Source organism: Crocodylus siamensis, chromosome 4 (genome assembly GCF_052110815.1).
Source record: "Crocodylus siamensis isolate JL-2025a chromosome 4, ASM5211081v1, whole genome shotgun sequence".
Lineage (NCBI taxonomy): Eukaryota > Metazoa > Chordata > Crocodylia > Crocodylidae > Crocodylus > Crocodylus siamensis.
Genome location: NC_143398.1, coordinates 22463948 through 22476908, shown reverse-complemented (window position 1 = coordinate 22476908; position 12961 = coordinate 22463948). Strand labels below are relative to the sequence as shown.

Here is a 12961-nt window from a genome sequence, read left to right as displayed (position 1 = left end):
TATGCATATCATAATTTTTATGGTGGCACAAAAGCCAAGCAAACAGACATCCACACCCTTTGTCACACCACAGATGTCTAAAATGTGTGGCCATAGGTGGTATCAATTTGTGCCGCTTTTTTGCAATGGATATCTATTTGCTTTATAGCCGGAAAACACAGGCAGCAAAGAGCTGCCTGCATAATCCCACTGCCCCAGGGAGGCATTCCATGGGGTGGCCAATGATGCAGAATCCAGCAGGACAGCACAGCTCAGTGGCATGGCAGTGTGGGATGGCATGGGACCTGATACAACCATAGCCTCTGCCTCCTGAAGCCTCTGCCCTTACAGCTTGTTTTCCACCTTCCCTCTGCAGCTTCTGTCCCCCACAGCCTCTGCCCACCCTACAACCTCTGTCCCCCAGACAACCACTACAGCTTCTGCCTCAGCTCCACCTGCCCCTAGAGCCTCTGTCCCCTACTGCTTACCATAAGCCGCAACTCTGGAGCCATTGCAGCCTGGAGCACAGAGCAGCTCTGGCTCCAACCTGGCCAGGCTGTGCCTGATGGTAAGCGCACGGTGGGGCAGAGGATGCAGGGGATAGGCAGGGACAGCAACTGCAAGTAGGGCAGAGGCTGTGAAGGGCCAGGTGGCTACTGCAGCTCCAATTCTAACCCTAAGCCCAGGTCGGGGCTGGAGTCAGAGCTACAGCCATAGCAGCAGCAGACACCTGCCCCACCAACCCACTACCTTGTTCTTGAATCGAAGGTGAGAGTATTTTTCCCCTCATGATAAGTGGGGGAAAAAACCTTGTCTTGGATCCAAGTACATATGGTATTTAAATCTTTTGAAGAATTACAGCATACTTCAGGTGACATTAAAATCCCATTTTTCCAATACCTGCAACTGAGGCACACTTGCAAAAAAGGTGAACATCAGTAAATATCAGAAAATGAGAAAATATTAGTCACACCTATGAAAACACAGACCTATTGTTTATTTAAAGCAATTTTAAATAGCCATATTAAAAAAACCCCCATTGTTTATGATAAGGTAAGCTAATAACATTGGATCAGAAATTAGAGCTTAAAAATGGGTGACCATCCGGAACAATAGTTCTCACACATCCATCTGCATCATAATAAAAGAAACTTATTATCAAATCCTGTATCAGTGGTCACTCAGCCCACTTAAAATCTACTCCATTTATGGTATAGAAGGAGGCAAATGTTGGAGGGAGTCTGGTCTGTTGGGAGGATCCTACCACATGGACATGCCCCAGAATTAAATTGTTTTGGAAGAAATGTGGAGACATGGTAAGGGAAATAACAAGATGACAACTCTCAGATAACTATTTAGTGTTCCTACTGAACCTTCCTGAGAACTCTGCAATATAAACGTCATAGGGAATTGCTCACTCATCCTCTAGTGGCTGCAAGAATTACAATTGCAAAAGCCTGGAAGAGAAGTAACACCCCCTTGAATCATTGTCTGGTTTCAAAAAGTTTGGAAGTTGTAGTAATGGAAAAATTTATTCTATCTAGTCAGTGTTCTACAAGAAAGAAGTAAAAAGATGCTTACTTGGAAATCTGGTGGAAATTTTTTTAATTGCTAAAAAATAATCTGCCTCCAAGCTGGAAAATTTCAGAAACTTTTTTTGAATACCAAGGGGCAGGTTCTATAAGCTAACATTTAAGAATAAATTTAGAATAAATGTAAAATTGAAAAGCATGCATGAGTAGAAGATGATAGGATTTCTGTTGTGCAGAGTTCTGGATAAAAGGAGGGGTGAATTATTATATAGAGATGAAAAAACATAAAAGGTTAACATTGAAAGAAATATAAAGGAACTGTCAGATACTGAAAGGAAAAGAATAATAGAACCCAAACTTCTGTGGACATTCATTTGTATTATAGCAGCACTCTTGATAGAAGATAAATATCTTTTTTTACATATATTTTAGGGGATTGGATCTATCTTTAAATGTTAAATCCCTTATTTGATAAGTTGGATTCTTTTATAATTTTTTACAGCTGAAAATACTGTGGCACAAAGACATTGGGCCTTGAGCAAGTGCACAAAACAAGCCAATAATAGAACATGAGAAGAAACATGAGAAGCAAAACCTTTTGGATTGCTGTATGGATTGCTGCTTAAGTGTTTAAGAGTACTACGTGACAGATTCAGCTGTCTGTTCCTCTGAAACACTCTACTTGACTGAATTTCCCTGGAAGCCTAAAAGGTATAGGATCTGGCTCCTAAAGAGTACCATATACAGAAGTTATCATACAAACTGATTCCAAGGTTTTGTGTGTGTGTGTGCGCGTGCATCAAAGTTTGTAAAACTGGTCTGTCTGGTCATGATGGCAGAGCAGGTCCACAGGAATGACCTTCAGGAGTAACTCTGACCAATAAGCAATCACAGACTGTGACATGGCAAAGACAGCCCTGTTCCTTTGATGTTACAAAGTTGTAGGTACCAGGGAGAGTCAGGTCATGGACAGGGCAAAGTTAATTACTTAGTAAACACAGTTGGGGAGGGGATCACACCCAGGGTGAATGTTAACTGATTAGGAGGCCAGCAGCTTCTTAAGTCCATAGCAGGGGGGTTTCCTTTAACCCCTGGGGCACAGCGGAGAGATTCAGTGGGAACACCAGGAGTGGCAGACCCAGAGTGGGAACAGGTTGCTGATAAGACCTGATGACTGGGTGGAGAAAACCATGGCGACTGGCAAAGCAAGGAGGTGAGGAAGAAAGGAGAAACTTAACTGACTAAGAGATGGTCCCACAGGGAAAGGATCCTTTGGTACTGTTGGGAAAGAGAAAAGAGTAGACTGGAGTAGAGCTGACTGGCTTGGGGGAGTGGTCTGCACAGTGGTAGAGAGTGAAAGGAAGACCACGAGCTGTGAGAACAGCTGGGGTTCTCCACAACCTGTGGGGAATTTACTAATAAACCAATTTTCTTTTATCCTGCTTCTGGGGTGATTTACTACACCCTTTCTCATCAGGGAATTAACTTCTTATTCTTCCTTCATTCTAAAGCTCCTGAGCCGCACGAACAGAGCGCGCCAGCGTTTGCGCCGGAGGGGGAGCAGGAGGGGCCCAGAGGCTGACTCTTAGCATGGACCAGAGGACCCGATCTCAATTAGAAACTCAGCAACTCCTACGATGGTGTCGACGTGGAGTGCTGCCAGGGCCCCTGCCCGGGGGGCGCGGCCTTCCTGGGGCTTGTCTGAGGCCTCCACCCAGACGGAGCCCACCAGGGGGCTGGCGTCCCCCAACCCCCTGGCCTGCGGGAGCTGCCCAGCAAGGCCTGGGGGGGCAGGGACTGGAGACCCCCACACCTGTCCTGCAGGCGCCCGCCTTAGGGCCCTAGAGGCGCGGGTAAGGGAGCTCCTGGAGGACGTTAGCAGGCTGAGGGGAATCAGGGAGGCAGAGGAGGAAATTGACAGCTATTTTCTTTCCCTGCAGGGTCGTACGACCAAGGAGGATGCACCTCAAGATGAGCCCTCCACTGCTAAGTGGCTGACGGTCACCTCCCGTGCCAGGGGTGCTCGAGACACAGCAGCACCAGTTCCTCCAGTCCGGCTGGAGAACAGGTACGAAGCCCTGGCAGCCCAGGAGGAGGAAGACGGAGAGGACGAAACCGGGGAGGAGGCAACTCCATGCTCACCACGTCCCGTGCAAGCTGAAGGAGGCAAGAAGGCCAGGAGGAAGAAGCGTCGCATGATCATCATTGGTGACTCCATCCTGAGAGGTACGGAGGGCCCCATCTGTCGCCGGGACCCCTCGGCACGCGAGGTATACTGCCTACCTGGAGCAAGGATTCAGGACATGAAAGGGATGCTCCAGACCGTAATCCAGCCCACCGATTATTACCCCATGGTCCTAGTCCATGTGGGCACTAACGATGCAGCCAGGAGGAGCCCTGATCGCCTGATGGAGGACTACCACGCTCTGGGCTGCGTGCTGAAGGAGATGGGCGCACAGGTGGTTTTCTCTTCTATCCTGCCAGTGAGTGGACAAGGTAGACGGCACGAAACATGCATTGTGGAGACCAACTGGCGGCTGCAGGAATGGTGCTTCGAGGAGGGCTTTGGCTTCCTCAGCCACGACCGGCACATCACAACGAGAGACATGCTGGGATGGGATGGGCTCCACCTTTCCCCTAAAGGTAAGTGTGTGTTTTCTTCTAGGTTGGCGGACCTCCTCTGGCGGGCTTTAAACTAGGCTCGTCGGGGGAAGGGGAAGATGAGGGCGGAGAAAACATCAGACTGCCAGACCAAACAGCACCCACAACTACAGCCCAGCCCAGACCAACAAGCAAAGCGAACAAACAGGTAAGTGATAGGGGCCAGGGTAACGCTGGGACTAGGGGGTCAGTACACACACCCACAGGAGGCCTCAAATGCCTCTACACAAACGCTCGTAGTATGGGCAACAAGCAGGAGGAACTCACCCTCCTGCTGGCTGACACCAGCCCGGACATAGTGGGGATTACGGAAAAGTGGTGGGATTCAATGCATGATTGGGCGGTGAATGTCAAGGACTATAGGCTGTAGAGGAGGGACAGGATAGAAAAGAGAGGTGGGGGCGTGGCGCTCTATATTAAGGAGGAATACACATCCTCGTTAATTAGCAAGGAGTCAGGGGAGGGGCACTCTGAAGTGCTTTGGGTTAGAGTACAAGGCAGTCGAGGGGAAAGAGACTTAACGGTGGGAGTCTACTACAGACCTCCCAACCAGGGAGAAGAGCTTGACCAGGAATTCTTGGGTCAGCTCACAGAGGTAGTGAAGGCTAAGGATGTGGTAGTCATGGGGGACCTGAATTTCCTGGACATCTGCTGGGAAGAACAGTCAGCCAGGTCTGAACGCTCATGTAGGTTCTTGACCAGAGTGCAGGACCTCCATCTAACACAGGAGGTGCACAGCCCCACCAGGGGAGACGCCTTGTTGGACCTAGTGCTGGCCACTGGTGATGACCTGGTGAGGGGGCTGCGGGTGCTCGACCACCTGGGCGACAGCGATCATCGCCTGCTGGAATTCACCATCAAGCGCAAGGTGGCAAAGGCATGCAGTAAGGCAGCAGCCCTAGATTTCAGGAGGGCAAACTTCAATGAGCTAAGGAGGATAGTTGGAGAAGCGCTGAGGTCCCGGAGGGGAGGGGAGCCAGGTGTCCAAGGAGAGTGGTCGCTCCTTAAGGAGACGATCCTCCAAGCCCAAAGGAAGGTAATCCCAACGAGCATCAAAGGGAGCAGGAGAGCACACAAGCCTCCATGGCTCATCAAAAGCATCCAGGAATGTCTCCTTGCTAAAAAGAAGGCTTACACCCAATGGAAAGTAGGGGTCATCACCAGGGAGGACTATTCTGTAGTTGCCTGGGGATGTAAGGGGGTAGTTAGGAAGGCCAAGGCAGAGATGGAACTGGGTCTAGCTTCCCAGATTAAGGACAATAAGAAGTCCTTTTTTTAAATACATAGGGGGTAAAAAGAAGGTCCCAGGTAATGTGGGGCCCTTGCAGGATGCAATGGGAAACTTGGTCGTCACACCAGATGGCAAAGCTAACATGTTTAACAATTTCTTTGCCTCAATCTTCCTAAGTAGGGACCAGAACAGCCTCCTCCCTGCTGGGCCCCCCTCGGGCCCCAGGGGAGGCACACCTGGGCCACGGGTTAGCGAGGATTTAGTTAGGGAGCTTCTGGAGGGGTTGGACGTATTCAAGTCAGCCGGTCCGGATGATCTGCACCATAGAGTTCTAAAGGAACTGGCCGAGGTCATTGCAAGTCCCCTGGCATGACTTTATGAGCACTCATGGTGCTCTGGTGAGGTACTGGAGGACTGGAAGAGGGCCAACGTGGTCCCCATCTTCAAAAAAGGCAGGAAGGAGGACCCGGGAAACTATAGGCTGGTTAGTCTTACCTCAATCCTAGGCAAGCTGTTCGAGAAAATTATGCTGGCACATATCCAGGAGGGGCCAGCAGGGGACTGCTTGCTTAGGGGCAACCAACATGGGTTCATCAGTGGCAGGTCCTGTCAGACCAACCTGGTGGCCTTTTACAATCAGATCACCAGATCATTAGATGCAGGGGTAGCAGTGGATATAGTCTTCCTGGACTTCCGGAAGGCATTCGACACTGTCTCTCACCCTGTTCTCATTAAGAACCTGGGGGGCTGTGGTGTAGACACCCACACAGTCAAATGGGTCGCCAAGTGGCTGGAGGGCCGCACCCAGAGGGTGGTAGTGGATGGGTCCTTCTCAACCTGGAAGGACGTGGGCAGTGGGGTTCCGCAGGGCTCGGTCCTCGGGCCCGCACTGTTCAACATCTTCATCAGCGATTTGGATGAGGGGGTAAAAAGCACCCTGTTCAAATTTGCTGATGACACTAAGATGTGGGGGGATGTGGGCACACTGGAAGGATGCAACAGGCTACAATCAGACCTAGACAGGTTACAAGGGTGGGCGGATGAGAATAGGACGGGTTTCAACACAGACAAGTGCAAGGTGATGCACCTCAGGAGGAACAACCGGCACCATACCTACAGGTTAGGGAACTCCCCTCTTGTCAGTACGGAGGCGGAAAGGATCTGGGGGTCATCATTGATTCCAAGATGAACATGGGTCGGCAGCGTGGAGAGGCAGTTAGGAAGGCCAACCGCACCTTGTCATGCATCCACAGATGCATCTTGAGCAGGTCCAAAGAGGTGATCCTCCCCCTCTATGCAGCACTGGTCAGGCTTCATCTGGAGTATTGCATCCAGTTCTGGGCACCACACTTCAAGAGGGATGTCGACAGCATGGAGAGGGTCCAAAGGAGGGCCACTCGTATGATCAGGGGACAACAGGGCAGGCCCTGTGAGGAGAGGCTACGGGACCTGAACCTGTTCAGCCTCCAAAAGAGAAGGCTGAGGGGGGATCTTGTGGCCTGTTATAAACTAGTCAGGGGGAATCAGCAGGCATTGGGGGAGTCACTGTTCCCCCAAGCACTGCCAGGAGTGACCAGGAATAACAGTCACAAGCTGGCAGAGGGTAGATTTAGGTTAGATATCAGGAGGTGCTACTTCACGGTCAGGGTTGCTAGGGTCTGGAACCAGCTTCCAAGAGAAGTGGTGCAGGCTTCTACCCTGGGGGTGTTTAAGAGGAGGTTAGATGCACATCTTGCTGGGGTCGTTTGACCCCAGTATTCTTTCCTGCCATGGCAGGGGGTCGGACTAGATGATCTGCTCAGGTCCCTTCCGACCCTAGAAACTATGAAACTATGAAACTATAAAGCATGGCAGGCAAGCCCCAGGAAGAGAGATTTCGTTATTCACCCCCACCCAGCCACAGGGACCAAGCAGTGGCAGCACCACCAGGATGTGGTTAAGACAGCAGATAGCAATGGTTTTGCTTCTGAAAGGAGACCCCTGGCTTCATGGAGTGGGTTTTGCTGTTAAGAATGAACACATCAACTAACTCAACAAATTTCCTATCAGAATTAATGAGCACCTCATGACATTCCATCTTAAACTGGCAGGGAGCCAATATGCCACTCTCATCGTCAGCATGTAAGCCCTGATTCTTGATGCCACTAAAGAAAGTGAGGAATTCTACGCTAACCTTGCCCAAGTCCTTTCTGATGCTCCAGAAGGTGACAGACTTATATTCTTCTCAGTTATTTTAACACCAGAGTTGGAAGGAACTCAGATCTCTTGAATGGAACCATGGGCAAGGGAGGAACAGGAAAGGTCAACTCCAGTGTCATCCTCCTCTTGACCAAATGCACGGAACATGGTCTTGCCATCACCACAACACCCTGTTCCTCCAGAAAAACAGGCACAAGACATCATGGCAACACCCACGATTTAAGCATTGGCACCTGATTGACTATGTCATTGTTCATGCCTGGGATAGCAAAGGTATCCACATCACCTGAGCTATGCTAGGAGCTGAGGATTGCTGGACTGATCACTGACTCATCCATTTAGCTATGTCACTCAAACTGATTCCCAAACAAGGGCTACAGCAGAAGCAATGCTGATGGAAGATCAGTGTTGAAGGAATCAAGGACTCAGTCAAGCAAGACCTCTCCCACCAGTCCCTCAATGAAAAACTGACAATTTCCAATGGAAAAGTGTCAGCACTGTTTGGGGTTACCTCCACCCAGTCATCAGCACTGTCATCAGCTACTGTAATGAGACACTTGGATTCTGTACCAGGAAACATCAAGACTGGTTTAATGAGAATGACCAGGAGATCCAGGAGTTGATCTACCACAAGCACAAGGCCTTTTGTACTTGGCAGAACAACATCAACTCAAAGCAAAAGAAACTGAATCAACAACAAGCCAAGGCAGAGGTCCAAAGGAGGACCCATGATATGAAGGAGATGGTGGGAAGACAAGGCAAAAGAGATTTAACAGCTTGCTGACATCCATGATATGCACTGTTTTTACAATGCCACCAAAGCCATCTATGGTCCAACACCCTTGAGACAGAAGGATTGAGGAGACCTGATGAAGGAAAGGGGATCCATCAATGCCTGTTGGAAGGAGCATTTTGAAGGACTTTTCATTCAAGACTCTGTTGTTGACAAGAGTGCTCTCAGCTCCATCACACAACACTCAGTCAGAGATAATCTCAGAATCCCTCCAATACTTGATGAATTGAGAAAAACTATAAAGCAGATGAAGACTGACAAGGCATCTGGAGTGTATGGAGTCCCCACCAAAATATTCAAGCAGGGGGGAGAGGAGGTCACTGCACAGCTCCATGCCCTACCTTAAGGATCTGGAATGATGAGAAAATCCCAGATGACCTCAGGGACATCATGATGATGACAATTTTTAAGAAAGGAGACAAGTCCAACTACGGGCATTACAGAGGGATCACCTTGCTGTCCAGTACAGGAAGGAGCATTGCAAGAACCCTCCTGGATATCTCCTTCCTCTTGCTGAAAACCTCTTCCTGGAGTCTCAGTGTGGGTTCAGGGTATCAAGAGGCACACCTAAAATTATCTTTACAGCTTGCCAGCTTCAGGAGAAATGCTGGGAACCAAGCTTATGGTTTATTAAGCAGTTATGATCCCCACCTTACTGTACAGAGCTGAAACATGGACAACATACAGGAAACACCTCAAGTCATTGGAGAAGTACCATCAGTGCTGCCTACAGAAGATCCTTTGAATCCAGTGGGAAAATAGACACACCTACATTAGCATCTTCTTGCAAGCAAACACCATGAGCATTGAGGCAATGATCTTATGACATTAACTTCATTGGGCTGGCCACATCATGCAGATGTCCAATTCCAGACTCCTGAAGCAAGTTTAATTATCCCAGCTCAGTCAAGGTATATGCTCAAGAGGAGGGTAGAGAAAGCACTTCAAGGACATCCTCAAGGCCAACTTGAAAAAATGCAACATCAGCATCAACTTGTGGGAGACTATTGCCCAGGACCAACCCAAATGGATGAAGAGTCTGCTGCAAGGATCTCAGTACTTTGAAACCTTATGATGACAACAGGAGATGGGGAGAGGCAGAGACAGCATGTCATGGACTAAATCAGGAATCCAGAGTTACCCACCCCACACTGAAACATGTGTCTAGGTTGCAACATAGTCTGTTGACTCAGCCTCATCAGACATTTTTGGACCAACAGTTAAGACATTCATGGATTATAATCATACTCAACTGTGAGGAATTGACAAAGATTTCTGTTCCTGCATAAATATGCCAAATTTTATTATAATCAATTAACCATAGCATATCAATATAGGGTGTTCAAAATATACAGTCCATGCTGAACACATTCCAAGCAGTAATCAACATCCGTAAAATGATATTATAATATCTTCTTTGTCATTTTCATAAATGAGCTCATCAATTTAATTTTTTGAAGGAAAAAGTGCAAAAGAATCTAATTTATATACCCTTATTTATCACTATGGAGCTGAATTTCATTTAAAAACAAAGTTAAAGGAATTCAAATTATTTGTTTGAAATCAGTCCAAATTCTATTTTTGGCCATTGCTAGCTCAAAAAATAACCCAGTTGTTTCATACCATAATAATGGAAATGCTTAAATAATGGTTACTACCATTCAGTAACATTGACATTATAGCCAAGTTATTCCACTTTTTCGTAAAAAAGTGAGATCGCTTTTTAATTTTAAAAGTATACTAAAAATGGATACTTTATGCAAAACTATTATTTATTTATTTTTAATAAAAGGCTGCTATATAAAACAGTTCGTAGCAGTTAATATCCAGAGAGCACTTTCACTGAAATATAATCATACAGCTTTCCAGTCTGTGTTTAAGAAAAGCCTGTAACCATGGTATAACTAGGGTGGGGTGAATGGAACAACTGTCCCAGGCACTGATTTGGTGGTGGGCAAAAAGAAAGGGCTGCTGCTGGTAGTCATGCAATCACAATCCTGGCAGCTACTGGAAGTCTCTACTGCCCCTGTGCCCTGGGTGCATGGCTGCATCCCTATGCTGCTGGCCTGAAAAGCCCATAAATATATGTGGTTGATGAACTATGTGCTATATTGTGACTCTCACAGGGCAATGAACTATTGCGTGGTTATGCAGTAGTCTGAGATGAGGTAATTAAATAAAAGGAAAATTGAGTTTCTTTATTACAGCTTTTAACAAACAGAGATTTCAGGGAGGACGAGATTTTGAGTTACTGCTCATTCAGGAAGAATGGGCAGAGAGCCAGGAGTTTTATAAAGACCAAACCGAAGCAATAGAGAAAGAAACTCACAAGAATAGTTGTCTCCTTTTCATTTGTTCGAGCTTTAAAAGGAGAAAAGAACTTAAAGGCAATAGAGCTCATTTGTGTCGAGGGTCTTTAGATACCACTGACTTTACCTGGAGTTTCGTGTACTTAGCACTTCTGAAAATCAGGCACTTGGTATTCCAGCAAAGATGTACAAATTTACTATATATTCCTTTCAGTTAACCTCTTTAAGGCTGAGGCACACATAGTGTATCTGACTAAAATTAATACTGTAATTCAAATTTCCATAAACACAGTTACATTTTAGGCGCAAACATATCTCATTATAACAATACATGGTAAAATTATAGCTGTGGCCCAACAACTATAGGACTATTTCTGAGCTGCATTCTTATGTAACCTGCAGCTTCCCATGTTAATGAAGGAGCAAACCTTTGTTGGCTCTTTATTTACTGCTGCTTTCAGGGGTCCTCTATAGAATTCACTGCTGGTAGAAGTAGGTAGTCATGGGACCACTATACAAGATAGAAAATAAAGATATTTGTAACTTGTACTCACTTGGCTTCAACAGAGAAGAAAGGGAATCGGGGGCAAATCCAGAGAGGGTGCAGGGGTGCAGCTGCAATTCTTTTTCTGGCCATGTGGCAGAAGCAGCAGCTGGGGACCCCTTTACGTGCCTGAAGAAAGTAAGAATTCTCTCCTTTCCCTTCCTCTTTCCTCCTCTTCCTATCCCCTTCCCTCCCTGCCACTGCTGCAGGGACAGCAATATGTGGGCAGGTTCCCCTCCTTGCCTGGTACCCAGAGTGTTTTCTGACATCCTGGGAGCAGGTACAGGGCAGGTGAACCTGTCCACCACCATCACTGACCTGGACTGAGCCAGCCCCGCATAGCCCAGCTGAGATGGGACAGGAACTCCCCTTGCTCCGAAGGCAGCAGAGACAGTGGCAGGTGGTGGAGAGAACATATCTCTGATCAGGTAGAGGGAGGGAAGGGAATTCTTACCTGCTTTGAGGGCTTTAAAAGTCCCTGGCTGCTGCTCCCGTGGAGTGGTCTTCCCACCCTCATGGTCAGGGTGGGGAGGAGGCTAGGAGTGGGAGATGCAACCACTACTGGTTGCTGCTTCTGCACTCTGCTTTGCAAAATTCTGGATCCACTTATAAAGGGAATTGAACATCATACAGAGAGTTGTATCAAGCTCTGCAGCTGCCACAACTCTATTATATAGCTATAGTTAATGAATGCTGCATTATGGATGTGGTAGCAATGTGGTTAAGACCTCTGCTATAGTTCAAGCCCTGTTCTGGACTCGTACCAAAGGTCACCTCCTGTTGACCTTTCTGTAACCAACATCGTGCCATTTGGACTAGTAAATCAAAGGCAGCAAGCTGTGATGCTCCTTTGCATACTGCTAGCTGTAGAAACTGGTGTGCCTTAACTGTGCTAGTTCATAGGCTTGTGTAGACCTTTTATTTTGATTTGACTGAACACTGCAGGTCCAGGTAATGGTGCAGTCCCAGGAAAATATGGATTGATTAGGTTATGTCCAGTAACACTTTGGGATGCTTTAATTTTCATCACAAACAATAATTAACTAAAGCAAAAACAGAAGCAGACCTTTAACTATCTCATGCCACCTTTGCAAAAAGCATGCGTAGACACTTTAAGAACCTCAGTTGCCGCTTTCCAAAAACACTTTCAGCTTCTGCACCCAAGGCTGAGTCCCTCCGGAGAAAAGAACTGAAGAAATTCTTATTAAACTGAATATTGCATCTACCACCAAAATCAGGAGTGCAGAAACCAAGTAACTCTGAAAATCTTCATTTTTTTCTCTTTTAAAAAATGTTCCTTCCTTAAGCTGCAAAAGGAGACTTTCAGAAGAAAAAGAATATTTAGCAATTCTGCTACCATCCATGTCTAGAGAAAAAGAGTTTTCCTATTGATTGAAATCTGAACAGGTACTAAGGAATTACTAGAAATTGCATTAAAAATAAATTGTAGCTTTCTATAATTTATTTGTGTATGTTAATGTATATACTACTGATCTTGCTATTACTAAAATCCCCTTGGACTGAACAGAATAGTAATACTATGGCTAATTATCTCTCAGCATGATCAATTAATAGTCTCTACTAATGTCTCCCAGTTTTATGTTCTTATAATAGTTGGGATTTTTACAGTTTTTTTCTTCTAAAATCAGTGAGCTGAAAATTGGCTTTCTTTTTAATATTTCAGTGAATGGGGAAACAAACATCAGGGTCTAT

General features: G+C 46.7%; 1 protein-coding gene across 11 annotated transcripts in view; it reads left to right on the top strand.

Moving 5' to 3' along the window:
- LOC149865537 (uncharacterized) overlaps positions 1–12708 on the top strand; it is a 40498-nt gene extending 27790 nt beyond the window's left edge. For 7 of the 11 annotated variants that reach the window (XM_090041943.1, XM_090041942.1, XM_090041939.1 and 4 more), the window contains 4 exons: positions 2014–2222; positions 3023–3364; positions 3452–4320; positions 7453–12708. In XM_090041943.1, coding sequence (XP_089898069.1) covers positions 3149–3364; positions 3452–4210 — 975 coding nt within the window. In that variant the 5' untranslated portion in view covers positions 2014–2222; positions 3023–3148 and the 3' untranslated portion in view covers positions 4211–4320; positions 7453–12708. The remainder of the gene's footprint in view (positions 1–2013; positions 2223–3022; positions 3365–3451; positions 4321–7452) is intronic. The other 4 variants (XM_090041949.1, XM_090041948.1, XM_090041947.1 and 1 more) reach the window with 4 other exon arrangements.
- The last annotated feature ends 253 nt before the right edge of the window (positions 12709–12961 follow it).